The sequence below is a fragment of the Hemiscyllium ocellatum genome, chromosome 6, assembly GCF_020745735.1.
Source record: "Hemiscyllium ocellatum isolate sHemOce1 chromosome 6, sHemOce1.pat.X.cur, whole genome shotgun sequence".
Classification (NCBI taxonomy): domain Eukaryota; kingdom Metazoa; phylum Chordata; class Chondrichthyes; order Orectolobiformes; family Hemiscylliidae; genus Hemiscyllium; species Hemiscyllium ocellatum.
In genome coordinates, this window is record NC_083406.1 from 60,360,009 (window position 1) to 60,379,524 (window position 19,516).

General features: G+C 38.7%; 1 protein-coding gene across 3 annotated transcripts in view; it reads right to left on the minus strand.

The window, feature by feature from the left end:
- hikeshi (heat shock protein nuclear import factor hikeshi) overlaps positions 1-19,516 on the minus strand; it is a 50,395-nt gene that overhangs the window by 14,851 nt on the left and 16,028 nt on the right. For all 3 annotated transcript variants that reach the window (XM_060826603.1, XM_060826602.1, XM_060826601.1), the window contains exons 2-3: positions 11,454-11,691; positions 4,813-4,964 (exon numbers count right to left, since the gene is read on the minus strand). In XM_060826603.1, coding sequence (XP_060682586.1) covers positions 4,813-4,964; positions 11,454-11,604 — 303 coding nt within the window. In that variant the 5' untranslated portion in view covers positions 11,605-11,691. The remainder of the gene's footprint in view (positions 1-4,812; positions 4,965-11,453; positions 11,692-19,516) is intronic.

Below are 19,516 nucleotides of genomic sequence, written 5' to 3' on the forward strand. Positions count from 1 at the left end.
GGACATGAAATAGTTTTGGCAAATAGAATTAAGGAGAATTAAAAGGGTTTTTACAAATACATTAAGGACAAAAGGGCAACTAAGGAGAGAATAGGGCCCCTCAAAGATCAGCAAGGCGGCCTTTGTGTGGAGCCGCAGAAAATGGGGGAGATACTAAATGAATATTTTGCATCCGTATTTAAAGGTGGAAAAGGATATGAAAGATGTAGACTGTAGGGAAATAGATGGTGACATCTTGCAAAATGTCAAGATTACAGAAGAGGGAGTGCTGGATGTCTTGAAACACATAAAAGTGGATACATCCCCAGGATCTGATCAGGCATACCCTAGAACTCTGTGGGAAGCTAGGGAAGTGATTGCTGGGCCTCTTGCTGAGATATTTGTACCATCGATAGTCACAGGTGAGCTGCCCGAAGACTGGAGGTTGGCTAACGTGGCGCCACTCTTCAAGAAGGGTAGTAAGGACAAGCCAGGGAACTATAGACCAGTGAGCCTGATGTCTGTGGTAGGCAGGTTGTTGGAGGGAATCCTGAGGAACAGGATGTACATGTATTTGGAAAAAGTAAGGACTGATTAGGGATAGTCAAAATGGCTGTGTGTGTGGGAAATCATGTCTCACAAACTTGATTGAATTTTTTGAAGAAGTAACAAAGAGGATTGAGGAGGGCAGTGGTAGATGTGATCTATATGGACTTCAGTAAGGTTCCACATGGGAGACTGATTAGCAAGGTTAGATCTCATGGAATACAGGGAGAACTAGTCATTTGGATACAGAAACTGTCTTCTCCCTTTTGAGCCAGAGGGTGGTGCTGGAGGGTTATTTTTCAGACTGCCACAAGGATCGGTGCTGGGTCCTCTATTTTTTGTCATTCATATAAATTATTTGTATGCGAGCGCAAGAGGTATAATTAGTAAGTTTGTAGATGACACCAAAATTGGAGGTGTAGTACACAGTGAAGAAGGTTACCTTAGATTAGAATAGGATCTTAATCAGATGAGCCAATGTACTGAGAAGTGGCAGATGGAGTTTAATTCAGATAAATGCGAGGTGCTGCATTTTGGGAAAGCAAATCTTAGCAGGACTTTACACTTAATGGTAAGGTCCTAGGGAGTGTTGCTGAACAAAGAGACCTTGAAGTGCAAGTTCATAGTTCATTGAAAGTGGAGTCACAGGTAGGTAGGATAGTGAAGGTGGCATTTGGTATGCTTTCCTTTATTGTTCAGAGTATCGAGTACAGGGGTTGGGAGGTCATGTTGCAGCTGTACATTGGTTAGGCCACTGCTGGAATACAAATATCTCAGCAAGAGGCCCATCAATCATTTCCCTAGCTTTCCACAGAGTGCTAGGATACACCTGGTCTCCTTCCTATCAGAAAGATGTTGGGAAACTTGAAAGGGTTCAGAAAAGATTGAAGGATGTTGCCAGGGTTGGAGAATTTGAGGTATGGGGAGAGACTGAACAGGCTGGGGCTGTTTTCCCTGGAGGTCGGAGGCTGAGGGGTGACCTTATACAGGTTAACAAAAGTAGGAGGGGCATGGTGAGAGGAGAAAGATATCAAAGAGACCCAAGAGGCAACTTTTTCACGCAGAGGTGGTACGTGTATGGATTGAGCTGCCAGAGGAAGTGGAGGAGGCTGCTACAATTGCAACATTTAAGAGGCATTTGGACAGGTATATGAAAAGGAAGAGTTTGGAGGGATGTGGGCCGGGTGATGGCAGGTGGGACTAGATTGGGTTGGGATATCTGGTCGGCATGGACAGGTTGGACTGAAGGGTCTGTTTCCATGCCGTACATCTCTATGACTTTGCCTTACTCAGAACTAACCCAGGTTCCCTTTGGAGAACTTGATTTCTGTGTTTTATACATGCATGTTCTTTCATTAAGTTTCATTGCTGCACCTTTGGATGTCGCTGTGGCTCAAGTTGACATAAATCAACAGGAGTCAACTTTCACAAAAAAAATGCAGAGAATTTTAAAGAAACAGAAACAAAGTGGTGGAGAAACTCAGCAAATCTGGAAGCTTCTGTACAGAGATGCAGAGTTAAAGTTAAGTCCAGTGAGCCTTCAATTTAAAGAAGCGATTGGCAATACTGTGGTTCCCTCAGAAGCTATAACAGCCATAAATTTGTAATAATTAGCAATACTCTGAACTCATTGCAAACATCAATATTTGTACGGAAGGAACAACCAGGAAAGAAAAATGAATATCAAAAAGATAACTGGACTCTCAAAACTGCTTTAATATTGAAGTGCTGTCCTCTGTTAAGGCTTTATTGGCAAACGAACTATGGCTATTATACCATTTTTTGATCGAAACAAATGTATAAGCAAAATTGGAAAAAATGCCTCAACACAAAGGAAAAAATATGCAAAAAGTTAATTTTAAAATTGCTACAGCTCAATTTCCAACAGTGACAGCAGAAAGAACATAAATTAAACATATTTACACAACTGATTAAAATGTGGACCATTTGCTAAAAATTAAATATACATTTTTTTGTATACGAACCATCCAATAATTCGTAAAGATCTACGACTTCAGCGTCAAATTGCAACAAGTTGCCAATTTATATTTGGCATCACTAAAATCACAATGTTTGCACTTCCCATGTTTCATTAAGTTCTTCTATTTGGACTAAACTTTTAGCAAATCTACAATTAACAGCTTCTGATGTTATTATTAAATACCAGTCTTCAGTCCAAAAAAATGAAAATAAAAATCAGTAATAGTATCTCAATCCCATATGTAGCAATTTGATTTGGATTTTTTCCAAACACCAAATTTTACATTTTCTTTCCTACTTTTTTCCTATTTCTGTCCCTTTTGTTACAGAGTACATCTATCCCAATTCACCCTTTCTTTCAAGTCCTTTTTTTAAAAAAAAATCCAATTCTAAAATTTTATAGGTTAAGGAGATACATTTTTGGTCCTTTGTTCACCAAGGTCCCAGATGCAGTCTCCTTGTTATTAACTCTCAATTCTAGCTACTTTAAAATCAAAACATCTTTTAGCTGAGGAAACAGGAAAATGTCTAATTAACAGAATAACTTAATTAAAATTAAATGCTCTTTGAAACAGTATGAACCTGTGAAAACTAGGGTGTCAATTAGGTTCAACGAAGGAACAATTAAGACTGTTCCAAACATCGACACACTGACCAATGCAAAGAGAGACAATGTGATCCAGAAACCAAATTTAAAACTTTGGAAATTTCACATTATGAAGCAACAGCAGACAAATGATCACATCCTTTCTTCATAAAATTTGGTCAACAGATTGAATCACAAATCACCTGGTGTGTAACTTAAAGAAAGCATAAGCTTTTAGTTTTGTCAATTAAATCCACTTTATTAATCAGCTTATTGAAAATATCAATAAGCATGAAAACTTTGGATTTCGAAATGGATTTCATCTTATGCTGGATTCCACATTTGACTGATGACTTAAGCACACTGAATCAGTTCAGACTCCATAGACAGTTAAATTTAACCAGTAATGAATTAGATTAGATTCCCTACAGTATGGAAACAGGCCCTTCGGCCCAAACAGTCCACACTGAAGACTAACCCACTCAGACCCATTCCCCTCTGACTAATGCACCTAACACTATGGGCAATTTAGCATGGCCGATTCACCTGACCTGCACATCTTTGGACTGCAGGAGGAAACCAGAGAACCCGGAGGAAACCCACGGAGAGAACATGTCAACTCCGCACAGACATTCGCCCAAGGCTGGAATCGAACCTGGGACCCTGGTGCTGGGAGGCAGCAGTGCTAAACACTGAGCCACTGAGGAGTAAAGAAATGACTCGATAATTAGAATCGAGCAATCTGTGATCTGACCATAAGGGTTGACTGCACAATATTCTTTCACCCTTGGACTTACTAACACTTCTGGTGCATTTTATTTTTAGATTACTAAATGAAAGCAAGAAACAACAAAGGAAGACGTTAGGCAATATTAAGTACTGACTTAAATAGAACTCCAAACAGCATCCACTTTTTTTTCCATGATTGGAAATTTTGGAAGACCATGATCACCTACACCACTGCAGCACTGAAGATAGACATGGACTCTAGTTGCATCACTGGTACAACACTTTTTAAATACTGAAACGTTATACTACCTCCTATCAACTTCCTGTATTTGTACAACTGAAGACCTTTTAATGTCACATTGTCATGGTATCCATATCCTTTAAATAAAAAAAAAGCTAATAGCTTTAGAGGGTATTAATATTATCTCTAACAGGTACTTCATCGCTTATAACTTCAATGGATGATAACAACATTTCAGAGCTTGCATAAACATTTGTTCAGCTTTCAGAATATCTCTTCATTGTAACCAATCTTAGTTCTACTTTCTCATATTATAAATATACTGCCCTACCATAAGTAACAGATTAAGATTTTAAAACATTAAGATTTTCAAAATGACAAATATTTAATAAATATTTACAAATGTAATATAAATGGAACATTATGGTTAGCAACTCAGTACATCACAAATATTTGATCTTTGATTTTAAGCTTTAGGTTAAAAACATTTCAACAGCAGAATCTTACTGAGAAATGATTTGCAAAAGGATAAAAACTACAGCAAACTTATTAAACTAAAATGTCAAATCAGCATCTCAGGATACAAATTACAAACCAAATTAACCAGAATCCAAATATATCTGATATTCCAGGCAGGAAAGATCTTGATGTGTCATTTACTAAGAATATGTTATGAGATTATTTCAAAATCAAAAGTTTGTATTTGGCTTTTAAACAAAAAACAATGCTGCCCAACTGCTATTGGACTTACCTGAGTAAATGAATCAACTGTTGATACAGCTGCACTTGCTACTGGGGTCTGCTGTGTCAAGAATTCCACAGGTTCCACAGAAATCCCTATTTGAGCAACAGATTGAGTTTGTACGATATTCATCATTCCAAAAGGATGCTGTCCAATTTCCTCTGCAAGCAGATCATAGATTTCCATTAATGTGCAATTTAAGGAAGTCCAGAATACAATGTAAACACTTCTAAATAATTGTAAAAGCAGACCAGAGATAAAAAAGAAATGTAACGCAATGAAACCTCAAAGCAAAAATGAAAATAAACAGAATTAACACATTATATTCATACCACACTGCAAAACAAAATGATACCATAATGTATTTTTAAGAAATACATCACAAATATTTGATCTTTGATTTTAAGCTTTAGCTTTAAAAACATTTCAACAGCAGAGTCTTACTGAGAGAAATGATTTGCAAAAGAATAATTATATAGCACAATCACTGCTATTGTTGAATTATTTTTAATTTTTTTTATAAAACCTTAAGTTATCTCAAGAATATGACTTTAAAGAAGTTCTGAATTTATATATTAATGAAGCGAAACCTGCAACCCATTCTAAAAGATGAAAGACCTAACAGCAATCTAGGTTTGTTAAACTTATCATTTCAGTTGCATGACACTGTAATCATTTGCTATAAATACTGTGTCTTATGATCTTCTTCCAAAACTATCCAAAGGAGCAGCACTCCAAAAGCTAGTGCTTCCAAATCAACTTGTTGGATTATAACCTGGTGTTGTGATTTTTAACTTTGGACTAGGGTGGACAACACCAGCACTGCCCCATCATGGAGGGATATAGGCCAAGCACAGGCAGGTGGGACTGGTTTACTTTGGGATTATTGTCAGCATGGACTTGTTGGATCGAAGAGTCTACTATGCTGTAAGACTTCATGACTGTAAGGCATTTGATAAAGTGCTGCACCAAAATCAATACATAATTTAAGACCACATTAGATCAGCAGTAATAAGTTAGCTTGGATCAAGGATTGACTAACCAAGAGCAAGTAACGAGATGGGATAAATGAGTCTTTTACTGGTCTGCAAGCTCGAACTAGTGGGGTGCCACAGAATTCAACTATTTACACAGTCTGTATTAATGACTGTACAAACAAATTTGCAGAAGCAAGCTGCAATGATGAAATAAGAAATTTACAAATGGATGTTAATAGGTTAGGTGAATGAACCAAAATTTGGCAGATGGAATTTAACCATAACTAAATGCGAAGTCAACTATTTTGGTATGAAGAATGAAAAGGCAACTGGTTATCTAAATGGAGAGAAACTTCAAAATACATCTGTGCACTGGATGTCCTTGTGCATGAGTCAAAGATGTTATACAAGTAAGCAGGTAATAAGGCAGATAAGTGGATCTTTGACATTCATTGCAAAAGGAATATAGTATAAAAATAGAAAAGTGAAGCTGAGCCTGTTCTACCATTTAGTATGATCAGTTAGTCTCACCTCAGCTTCAACTCTACTTTGCTGTCCACTCCCCATTACCCATTAAGCCATTACTAATTAAAAACCTGTCTGTCTATCTCCACCTAAAATCTATTTCGTGACCCAATGCACAGTATGCTTCTGCAGGAATCCATTTAGTAAAGACAGACAATCATCTGCATAGCAATAACTCATACAGATCAATGAAGTTCCAGGTTTGCACAGAGACAGCAGATCTAAACTGGGAAGAGGCATTACACTTTGAGGTTCTTGTTATTGTGAAGACAGATTGGGAGAGAAATGAAATAAGTCTCAAGAAATGGAACTCAGACTATCAACTGCCTCACCTCAACTTCAAATTGGCTGTACACCAAACACCCTTATGCCACTCGTTATCTAAAGTTTATTTTTGCAGAAGAGTGATGTAAAGTCATCATAGTCCCAAAGGACTATAGTCCGCTCTTGCATTGGTGGTGGTTTAACCAAAGTGCCACCATACCCAAAGTGAGGGGACGGTTTGAGAAAGTATCTTGAGATAGTATCTTCAGCTGGCACAGGAATTGAATCTGCGCTGTTGCTGTCACTCTGCAAGTCAAACCAGCTGTCCAGCCAATTGAACTAACCTATCCCCAACATTTAAGCAAAGTACCACAGGAAGGTTGGTGGCCACTGTGCCACAATATAGCAGTGAGTGCCTTCAGAAGGCTTGATATCACACGAGAAGTAACAGCCACACGGTTGTATATCCTAAACAATGAACATTATCAATAACAGAACTTTCAGCAGTATCTTGCCAGTTTTCAACATCTCCAAAACCTGGAGATTACCAATGAACAGATGCTGTAGTAGACCAGAAATGTTAACAGCTTAGCTAAAATAGCAGGCACCCTTGGCAAATGGCTCACCTGTTTCATCAAAGGCTCTCAACCATCTATAAATCTTGAAACAGAATTGGAACAGAATGTTGACCACTTGTGACTCCAGCCATTCAAGCTAGCCAAAAGCGACATGGAGTGCATATCTGCCACTGTACTGTGGATCATGTTTATGCAATCCACAAGATGCATCAATCAACCCATTTAACATTGGCAGTCCTTCCATTATGACATCCCTACCAAGAAGAACAGGAGCAGCAATGTTCTTCATGCCCAATCATTTCCAAGTTTGCCTACAAGTTGTAACTGGTCAGAAAACTAGAAATTCCTATCTAACACCATTATAAAAAGGATGGGAACAGTTCATGAAGGTCAAACATCATCCACATACAATAAAAGCAAAAGCAATAAATTTGGCTGAGCTAATATTATCCAAGAACAGTATATTTTTTTTAAAAATTAGCCCATCCAAAAGGGAAGGTAAAGGATTAAACAAGAACTAAATTCCAAAAAAAGGATTAAGAAATATAAAAAGCATCTTCTATATTGAGAAATTACTTCGTAATCACTTTCCATTTAACCTGCCTGATTTAGAACTAAATGCCTGATAAATATGAACTGACAATACTTCCAAGCTTTTAGATATGGCATTAATAACTTGAGACAGGTCACATGGCTGTGTGCTCCATCATTGGTGGGGGGGGGGGGGTGGAAAGAGAGAGAGAGGAGAGAGGACAGAGGACAGAGGCTCACGTGAGAGAAAAAAAAGAGTCATATAGAGTCAGCACCTCAGCGCAGAAACAGACCTTTTGGTCCAAAATCATCCATGCCGACCAGATATCCAAACCTAATCTAGTCCCTTCGGCCCATATCCCTCTAAACCCTTCCTGATCATATACCCATCCAGATGCCTGTTAAATACTGTAATTCTACCAGCCTCCATAATTTCTTCTGGCAGTTGATTCCATACATGCACCACACTGAGAAAATGTTGCCCCTTAGGACGCTTTGAAATCTTTCCCCTCTCACCGTAAACCTATACCCTCTAGTTGTGGACTCCCCTACCCCAGGGAAAAGACCTTGTCTATTTATCAAATCATTCCCCTAATTACATTATAAACCTCTATAAGGTCACCCCTCAACCTCAGATGCTCCAGGGAACACAGTCACAGCCTATTCAGCCTCTCCCTATAGCTCAGTTCCTCCAACCCTGGCAACATTCTTTAAAAGGTTCAGAAAAGATCTACAAGTTTCACAACATCCTTCCTGTAGGAGGGAGACCAGAACTGCACACAATATTCCAAAAGTGGCCTAACCAATGTCCTGCACAGTCGCAACATGACCTCCCAATTCCTATACTCAACACTCTGACCAATAAAGGTTAGCATACCAAACACCATCTTCACTATCTTATCTACCGATGACTCTTTCAAGGAACTGTGAACCTGCACTCCAAGGTCTCTTTGTTCAGTAACATTCCCCAGGTCCTTACCATTAAGTGTATAAGTCCTGTTCCAATTTACCTTACATTCAACACCATCTGCTACTCCTCGGCCCATTGGCCCATCTGGTCAAGAATCTGTTGTACTTGGAGGTAACCTTCTTCGCTGTTCACGACAAACTTACTAACTATACCTCCTATGTTCACATCCAAATCATTTATACACGTGACAAGAACAGTGGACTCAGCACCGATCCTCGGTAGCACACTACTGGTCACAGCCCTCCAGTCTGAAAAATAACCCTCCACCACCACCCTCTGTCTTCTACCTTTGAGCCAGTTCTGTATCTAAATGGCTAGTTCTCCCTGTATTCTATAAGATCTAACCTTGCTAACCAGTCTCCCAAGGAGAACCTTGTAGAATGCCTTACTGAAGTCCATATAGATGATGTTCACTGCTCTGCCCTCAAAAATCTTTGTTACTTCTTCAAAAAAAAACTCAATAAAGTTCATGATACATGATTTCCCACACATAAAATCATGCTCACTATTCCGAATCAGTTCTTGCCTTTCCAAACACACATAAAACCTGTCCCTCAGGATTGCCTCCAACAACTTGCTCACCACCGATATCAGGCTCATCAATCTGTAGTTCCCTGGCTTTTCCTTATCACTTTTTTTAAAATAGTGGCACCACGTTAGCCAACCGTCTTCCAGCACCTCAGCTATGACTATCGATATTCCAAATAGCTCAGCAAGGGGCCTGGGAATTTTTTATGCGTTTTAAAACAACCAGCACTACCTCCTCTGTAATATGGATATTTTTCAAGATGTCACTATCTATTTCCCTACACTCTGTATCTTCCATATTCTTCTCCACTGTAAACATTGATGCAAAATACTCGTTTAGTATCACCCCCATCTCCTGCGGTTCCACATAGTCTGCTTTACTATTCTTTGAGGGGCCCTATTCTCTCGCTAGTCACTTTGTTGTCCTTAATTTATTTATAGAATCCCTTTCAATTCTCCTGAACTCCATTTGCCAAAGCTATCTCATGTCCCCTTTTTGCCTCTGATTTCCATCTTAAGTATAGTACTATTGCCTTTATACTCTAAGGATTCACTTGATTTCTGCTGTTTCTACCTGACATATGATTCCTTCTTTTTCTTTATCAAAACCTCAATTTCTCTAGTCATCCAGCATTCCCTACACTTACTGGCCTTGTCTTTCACCCTAACAGTGAGAATGTGTGTAGGGTATAAGCAGGCGGGGAAAGAGTTAAGTTCTGAGTTTTGTGAAACAAGAGATTCTGATTAGCATGACTCATAAGAACTTAGAGTTCACAATGGGCTGCTGGACGTAAAGGGTAACAGGTTAACAAGGTAGAAAAGTGTTCATTATGTAAAGCATTTAACATGAGGTAGCATTCAGTTTGTAATGTCAATTAATAAGTTGAAAAGTATTCATTATGTGACAGCAGATAGTTTAATCTTTACTGTTAATGCTCGCTGATTGTAAAGGTCACCCAATTAATATAGATGTTACTTTATCTGGATGCTCCTTCCTGTAAAATGACTATATAGTTCATTGAGAAACTGTTCTTCCAGAGAAGACCATGAACTCATGTCTCTATGCATATGGGTGATCATTTTCTCTCACCCTCCAGGGGCCCAGAATAAAGATGAAGAAGGTAAAACTACACTGCGACTGAGTGTCTTGCTTTGACTGAGGCCCGGGGCGGGAATAGGATGACAAGAGGAATAGACTGTCTCTGGACTCTTGTTATCTCATTTTTGAAGGCTTCCCATTTTCCAGCTATCCCTTTACCAGCACATCTACCCCAATTAAAAGTTCTTTCCTGACACCATCAAAATTGGCCTTCCTTCAATTTAGATCCAGTCTATCCCTTTCCATCACTATTTTAAAACTAATTAGGGTCACTGACTGCAAAGTGTTCCCCTACTGACACCTCAGTCACCTGTCCTGCCTTACTTCCCAAAGGTAGGTCATGTTTTACGCCTTCTCTAGTAGGTATATCCACATACTGACTCAGATGTCAGATGTGCTGATATCCAGAGGTATACCTTTATTATAAAGAATTAAGTTTGAAACCTGCTACAAATGTTATTAAATATTTTGGATAATCAAGTTTAATCAAGTTAAAGTGCAATTTGCTTCTCTGAGCAAACAACCAATGTAGTAGCAATTCTTCAATAAGGCCACCAAAAAACTTGAAACAGCATTACATTTTAAAGGCATTTCAACTAAAATTTAAATTCAGGTATGCTATCAAACCATATCTTTGAAGATCTGATTTATAGATGAAGAATGAAATAGAATCTTTTCCTTTCAGCACCCTTGCAACTTAATTGATATAAAATAAGCTCTTCTGAAACAATAATTAGTTTGGTGGCTTTTGACCATAGTGTCCACCTCTCATTGAAGGAGTAAAAACAAACTTTTTAATATTGCATTCAAGGTTACACAGTCAGACCTAGTTCAACAGACTCTTCCAAACATGGAACAGTACTGGGCTTTTGAGCAGCGAAGTTTAAACACTGCAATTCAGTTGTGATAAGCAAACAATCTGCTTAGTTCAATAAATTGCTAACATTTAATGGTGCCTCTCTGCCTACAGAACGAAAGTAGATCAGTTAATTATATCATTGCTGTTTAAGGGACTCAAAAGAAATGGACTCTGTTGCATTCACCCACTTAAGATCAACGCCATTTCAAGTGTATTGAATTGGCCATAAACTACTTTCAGAAACGAAGAATATCTATAGATATACATTCTTTTGCTATTGCCAGTAATGTCACCAAACTGAAAAGCCAGCTCAACTTACCTGTTTTTAAACGTGATATTTTGAAGATTGCACTAGGCTTTTCATTACTTATAAATCCTAGCAACTGCCAAACTGGCGTTCCATCCTTGTCAGGATATGAGAAATACACAGATCCTCCTGTTCCTACAGGGAATGGTGCTGTCCCCAGCATAAAGACCACCACGTGATTGACATTCTCATAATCCGGAAGGTTAAACACAAATTTCCCTTCTGCAACTTGTTGTGCATCCGTTTGCACCTGAACCAGGAAGAAAAGCACTATTAGTAGGCAGAATTAAACCAACAAAAGCCAAAAACATATTCCAACATATTCACAACAGCAAGAGCTAAGTACAGCATTAAAAAGAGGGGTGACAGATAAGCACATTAAAAACAGCTAAAATTTGGCATAAAGTTGAACTGTTTCATCTCAAAGCTTTTTAAGCTGTATTTATGTCCTGTACAATCCAATGGAAAAGAAATACACATTTTCTTTTACATTTCATCCAAAAGCAAAGCCATGAGAGTTCAACAAATAGTTTGCTATTTTTGCAAAGTATATAAAATCAACTTAGGTTGTCTCTTGGATTTTGCTTAAAAGAAACAAGTTGGTCTTAGAGAGGATACTAAGCAAGCCAACATTCTTTTAAGATTCACAACAATATCCAAGTACACAGCATCATGCAATATTTATACCACTGAAACAGGTTATTCAGCCGAACAGCCACTGCATGAGCCTCTTACTATTAATACTCAAATACAAACTTTCGCATTTAATGATAGGGACAAAAATGGATTACTAGATAGTCAGCATGGTTTTGTATGGGTGAGGTTTCACTAATTCGGCTGAGTTTTTTGAGAATGTGACTGAGGTGATCGATGAGAGTACTGCAGTGGATGGGCACTATATAGGCTTTATGAAAACATTTGGCAAGGTCCCTCATGGTAGACTGATCCAGAAGATTAAGTCACTGGGAATCCAAAGTGACTTGGTAAGTTGAATACAAAAATTGGCTTGGTAAAGATAAAGTAGTTGTGGAGGGTTTTTTTTTACTTGAAAGTCTCACCAATGGTGTTCCTCAAGGATCAGTATGAGGACCTCCATTGTTTACAATGATTTGGATGAAAATGTAGGTGACATGATAGAGAAGTTTGCAGATGACATGAAAAACAGTGAGCTTTGGGTAGTGAGGAAGGTCATCAAAGCATACAACAGGATATAGACCTGATGGAAAGCTGGGCAGAGAAATGGCAGGTTGAGTTTAATCTGGACAATTTTGAGGTGATACAGTTTGGGAGATCAAATGCAAGAGGACAGTATACAGTAAATGTCAGGACCGTTGGGAGCATTGATATACAGAGGGAGCTTGGTGTGCAAGCCCACAGCACCCTGTAAGCAGCAAGACAAGTGGACAAAAGGTGGTAAAGATGTTGTATGGCATGCTTGCCTTCATTGATCAGGAATATCAAAGTTGGCAATTCATGTTACAGGTGGATAAACATTAGTTAGATCACATTTGCACTATTCTATTCAGGCTAGTCATCACTATAGCAATGAAGAGGTGGCTTTTCGGGGATGCAAAAAGAGGATATTGCCTGGATTGGACTGAATTAGCTATCAGGAGAAGTTGGACAAATTTGGATTGGCTTTGTTAGCGTGTTGGAGGCTGGAGGGCAACCTGTTAGAAATATATAAAAGTTTTGAAATACATGGATAGGGTGGATAGTCTCAGTCTTTTCCCTGGGGAGAAAGTGTCAAATTAAAGGTGCATAGATTTAACGTGAGGGGTGAAAAAATTAACGAGACGTGCAAGGCAAGTTATTTTACACAAAGTGGTAGGTGCCTGGAATGTGCTGTCATGTTATGATAGCAACATTTAAGAGGCATTTTGACAAACATATGAACAGGCAGGGAGTAGAAGAAAACATACCTTGCGCTGGCAGATGGGAATAATTTAGAATGGCATCATGATCAATGCAACATGATGGGCCCCTGGATAGGGGGCTTCAATCCTCACTACCAGGAGTGGTTTAGCAATACCACTAGCACTCATCCAACTTGTTCCATAATGGACATGACTGCTTGTCTGAGCCTCTGGTAGATGGTGAAGGAACCAAAAGTGAAGTGAAAAATGTTGCGTGGCTTTGTCCTTAATAATCTACTTGTTTTAAAATGTATCTGATCATTACAGTGCTAACGGGAATGGCCACTGAAAAATTCCTGTAGAATTCCTTAATACTAAGGATACCTCCATTATGCTGTGTTGCACCACCACCCTTTCCAAATGGGAACAGGCAGCGAATGATATGACAAAAGTAAATGTGTGGCCTTGTGGAATATCAACAGTTGCAAAATCATTTTCAACCACAACTTGTAACCTCTCAGCCAGCATATTCTCCACTCTATCATGACCAATCTGGGGGACCAACCCTAGATCAACTGAAAGTTCAGAACAGCATGCCAGATGCAGGACCAGGCATACATAAAGATGAGATATCAAACTTCGAAGTCTGAACACAAAATATTTACATGCTAAATAGTGGAAGCGGCAAGCAATAGACAGTGTTAAATGATCTCAAAACCAATGGATCATACCACTGCCTCATCTAGTCATGAAGAGTAACACAACTAACTGCAGGTGGCAACTCCACACATATTCCCAACTTCAAGTGTTGGGATACCTCAACACATCAGTGCAAAAAAAAACAAGGCTAGAGCATTTGCAACCATCTTCAGCAAGAAGTGCCGAGTCGATGATCCATCTAGAGCTGTTCATGAGTTCTGCAACATCATAGCTGCCACTCTTCTACCAATTCAATTCACTCCATGAGACATCAAAAAAATGCTGAAAGCATTGGTACTGCAAAGGCTACGGGTCGGTACCATATATATGATACATCACACCACCTCAAACAAACCTCTTCAAAACTATGAAATCCGACCAAAAAGGATAAGGGAGGCAGATGCAAGGGAACATCGCCTGCAACTCATTTTGAACAACATACCATCTATACTTTGAACAATATTATCATTTCTTCAATGTAGCTGTATCAAATTTCTAATATTACTGTGGGTATACAGGTACCACAGGTACAAGATGATAACTCAGCACTAATTGTTCAAGGGCAATTAAAGTTCGATAACCAACGCTGGCCTAGCCAGAGTCACCTGCCCAAATCATAGACAACTAAGTGCGGTTTAATTAAGTTTTTTTTTAAAATAAGTCTACCATAGATTCTCTGTTTTTGAATTTTATTCCTCTAGAAAATAAAAACCCAAGTGTTTTATTTGCATTTGTTATGGTTGTATTAACCTGTACGGCTAATTTTAATAATGAGAAATCGCTACTTCTAGATCCCTTTACTACTTTTATCACATTTAGACCCACCTTTCATGGAAATGATGATTTCCTTATTCCTTGTACTGAAGTGCATGAACTTATTCCTATCTATGGTTGAAACTGATTTGCTGTTTCATTAATTCAAATTGTTTTTTTTAAGATATTTTTATTAGAAATTTAACATTTTTGCGAGTTTATAAAAATAAACAAAACTCTCAAATACAAACATTGATGTACAATTAAATCAAATATACAATAGTCGAAATTTAACAAAGGAAAGAAAAAAAAAACAAAAACCAAAATAAAATAAAAAAAACCAAAACTCAACATTCTACTAATCTAACCTATAACTAACCAGAGTGTATACTTAAGTCTCTTACATACTCGGAATGTATTAACATCAAATGTAATAAAACCCATATTCGTGCGGGATTCCTCTCCCAAGGGGCCCCGGAGCAGCCAGGTTTGTAGTCCTCACTAAATAAAGGCCCTTGTTAGGATGGCCGAAATATCTGCATTTATGTAATTCAAAAAGGGCTGCCATATTTTATAAAATAATTCAGTCTTTCGGTGCACTATATTTGTAAGGAAGTCAAGGGGAGTATATTCCATAATTAATCTGTGCCAATTTGAAAGTCCAGGGGGGCCCTCAGCCACCCAGTTCATCAAAATATTTTTCCTTGCACAGAAAGAGAGAATAGAAAATAGTCTCTTCCCGTGCGTATCCAGGGAGGAAAAGTTCGAAAAGCCCAAAAGGAGAGATACAGGGTCCACTCTAATTTCCGTTCCTAAAATATCTGTCAGGGTACTTGCTACTTTAGTCCAATATCTACGGATCTTATGACAAGTCCATAGGCAATGTACCAGAGTGCCCACCTCTATTTTGCATTTGGGACACATTGGAGATGCTCCTGCCTTAAATTTTGCCAATCGAGCCGGTGCTATATGGGCCCTATGAAGTATCTTCAGCTGGATAGCCTGGGTTCTGTTACAGATAGTAATTCTTCTAGCATTTTCCCAAATATCATTCCACGTTTCTATAGAGATTTCTAGTCCCAAATCCTGAACCCATGTTTTAAGCAGATGTCCATATCTCCCGACACTTCAACATGTAGTAAATGATAAATAGTACTAACGGAGGATACCCCTACTGGTCGTAGGACATTACATTCTCTATCTGATTTATAAAGACTATCTATTAACGTAGTCTTCTTCTGTATATAATCTCGAATTTGGAAGTATCGAAAGAGGTCTCCATTGGGTAACCCGAATTTCTGACGCAGCTGTTCAAAGGACATCAGGACCCCATCTTTAAATAGGTCCCCTAAACATGAGATACCCCTGGATCTCCAGAGTTTAAAAGTGGCATCTGTAAACCCCGGTTGGAATCCCCATGCCCCTACTATCGGTGCATGGGGGGGGATGTTTTATGTAAATTACCCTCATTTTGCCGCATTATATTCCAGGCCTTAATTGTGTTTAGTATTATGGGGTTTTTACAGTGATATATAATGATTTTTCTCTTGTCTGAAAATAAGAGGTTAGTAAGTGGGTATTTTACTTGGGAGGCCTCGATGTCCAGCCAGATTGATTGTGGATCAGACAAGACCCAGTCAGCTATGTAACTTAATAGGGAGCTTAACTGATATTTTCTAAAGTCTGGGAAATCCAGTCCTCCCCTTGCCTGTGGAAGCTGTAGCTTCTTCAGCTTAATAAGGGGCCGTCTATGATTCCAAATAAAGAAACCCAGCCAGCCATATAATTTACATAGGGCTGTGCTTGGCAGCATCACCGGGAGCATTCTCATAGGATATAAGAGACGGGGCAGAATTTTAATTAGTGCTATTCTACCCAACCAGGAAATTGGAAGGTCTCCCCATCGCTGGAGGTCCTGCCTTATCCTTTCCAGTAATTGCACAAAATTAGCCCTATACAACTGACCAAATACTGGAGTAATAAAAATACCTAAATAAAAGCAGCCCTCCAGGGACCAACGAAAGGGAAAGAGGGATTCGTCCACTAAGTGGGGTGTCATAACCAGGCCACCCATTGGCATAGCCTCCGATTTTGAAAAATTAATTTTATAGCCTGAGAATGCACTAAATGTATTAATAACTTGAATTAGACGAGGTACTGACATCAGAGGATTATTGAGGAATAAAAGAACATCTGCATAAAAGGGTAATTGTGTGTTTACCTGTACCAATCCTCGGGGCCGTTATATTAGGATCAGTCCGTATAGCTTCTGCTAGTGGTTCAATTATTAGCGTAAATAACAATGGCGAGAGAGGACATCCTTGACGGCAGCCCCTACCCACACTGAAGCCATCCGATCTTAATCCATTGGTAATAACAACTGCTTTGGGATCACTATACAATGTTGAGACCCATTTGGTAAACACCTGTCCAACGCCAAACCTTTCCAATGTGTAAAACAAATATGACCATTCAACCCTATCGAATGCCTTTTCCGCGTCTAATGAAATTACTACTCCTGGTATCTTTCCCTGATGGCAGGCTTGGATCATATTCAAGACCCTTCTGATATTATTGGATGATCTGCGGCCCTTAATAAATCCCGTCTGGTCCTCCTTTATAATATATGGCAGTATCCTTTCTAGTCTCAGTGCTAACATTTTAGAGAGGATTTTAAAATGTACATTTAGCAAGGATATTGGTCTATAAGATGTACAGTCTTCTGGATCTTTTCCTTTTTTGAGAATAAGAGAGATATTTGCCTCTTTCAGCGAAGGCGGGAGACAGACCTGACTATATGCAAAGTTATACATGTCCATAAGTGGATCAGCCAATATTTCTGTAAATTCTTTATAGAATTCAGCTTGAAAACCATCTGGATCCGGTGCCTTTCCGCTCTGGAGTTGCCTAATTGCATCAAGTATTTCTTGGACTGTTAGAGGAGCATTTAAGGCCGATACCTGTTCTGGAGTCAAGCCCGGAAAGGTCAAATTTTTTAAAAATGACTGCATCCTCTTAGTCCTATCTTCACAATCCTGCAATTTATATAACTCAGAATAAAATTCTCTAAAGATCGCATTAATCTTTTTATGATCATGAGTCAAGGTACCTGTACTTTCCTTGATAGTCATAATAGTCTGAGGGGCCTTCTTTTTCTTTGCAAGAAATGCTAAATATCTACCCGGTTTGTCGCCATATTCATATAACCTTTGTTTTGCAAATAATATTTCCCTCTTAGCCGTTTGAGTAAGCGTAGTGTTTAGAGCTGTCCTAAGAGCCGTAATCCTTTGCAATTTTATAATAGAAGGTCTATCAGCGTATGCTGTTTCAGCTGCTTTTAAGCGAGCTTCGAGCAGACGCTGTTGCTCTCCCTTCAGTTTCTTCTGGGTCGCTGAGTAGGAGATGATCAAACCTCGTGCATAAGCTTTGATGGTCTCCCACATCATTGATGGGTTGCTAGCCGTACCTGAATTAATTTCTAAAAAAGTTTTAAATTCTTGGGAGAAGTACTTTACAAATTTACTATCTTTTATCAGGAAGGGGTCCATACGCCAATGCCGAGCGGATGTCCCATTGTTCCTTGCCTTAGTTTCCATATATACAGCAGCGTGGTCGGAAATCGCTATAGTACCTATTTTACAGGATAATATAGAATTTTTAAAAAAAAAATCGATGGGGCAAAAAACATATCAATTCTTGTATGACATTTATGTGGATTAGAGTAGAAAGAAAAATCTCTACCCTGTGGATGAAGACATCTCCATACATCTACCAATCCTAATTCTTTATTCAGATCCGCCAATTGTCTAGATCTGGGAGATACTCCGGCAGCACTCTTGGGAATCCTATCTATTTCCGGATCCATAATACAATTAAAGTCTCCCCCTATAATTGTATGACGGGCACCAAAGGCCATCAATTTTGAAAAAGCTTCCGTTATAAATTGAGGGGTGTGCGGGGGGCAGTACAAATTTAGAATCCCATATTCCTCTCCATTTACGAGGGCTTAAATCAAAATATATCGTCCAAATTCATCTTTTATCTGATTTAGAATTTTGAAAGGGAAATTCTTCCGAACAAGAATAATAACTCCCCTACTTTTTGAGCTAAAAGAAGAGAAAAAGGCCTGATCAAATCCGCCCTGCCGTAATTTTAAATGTTCTTTATCCGACAGGTGTGTCTCTTGTAGGAGAGCTATATCAACTCTTTCTTTCTTAAGATTTGATAATATTTTCTTCCTTTTGACTAGCGAATTACTCCCCTTGACATTCCAGGTGCACCACTTAACCGACTGATCAACCATGATCATCTGGGCAGATCCGAAACCCCTTGGGAGGGGAAACCCTATCTGGAACATCCCGAGCATGGAGCATATAAAATTTACAAAAATAAAGGCTCTCTATTACACTCACAACAATATAATAAAAAACTATTTCTAAATAAAAAAATATAAAAAGTACCTAAATGGAGATTTTCCCCCTTGTTCCCAGGGAATGTTACTTGCTCTCCAAAAGTCCATCTTATCCTCTCTCAACCAATGCCCCACCCTTGACCCAGGTGCTCCTCAATAAAATGAGGAGAATTCAAATATAATACAAAACTAGAGTTAACAGTGAGCACCCTACCCCCGCCCACACCAACACCTGGATATATTTGAGAATGTTAATACCGTATTAAATATATAACTATAAAATTACAATCTCAACAAGTAATAATTAGATATAATAATACAAAATAATAGGGGAAAATCACATAAAGTAATAAAAG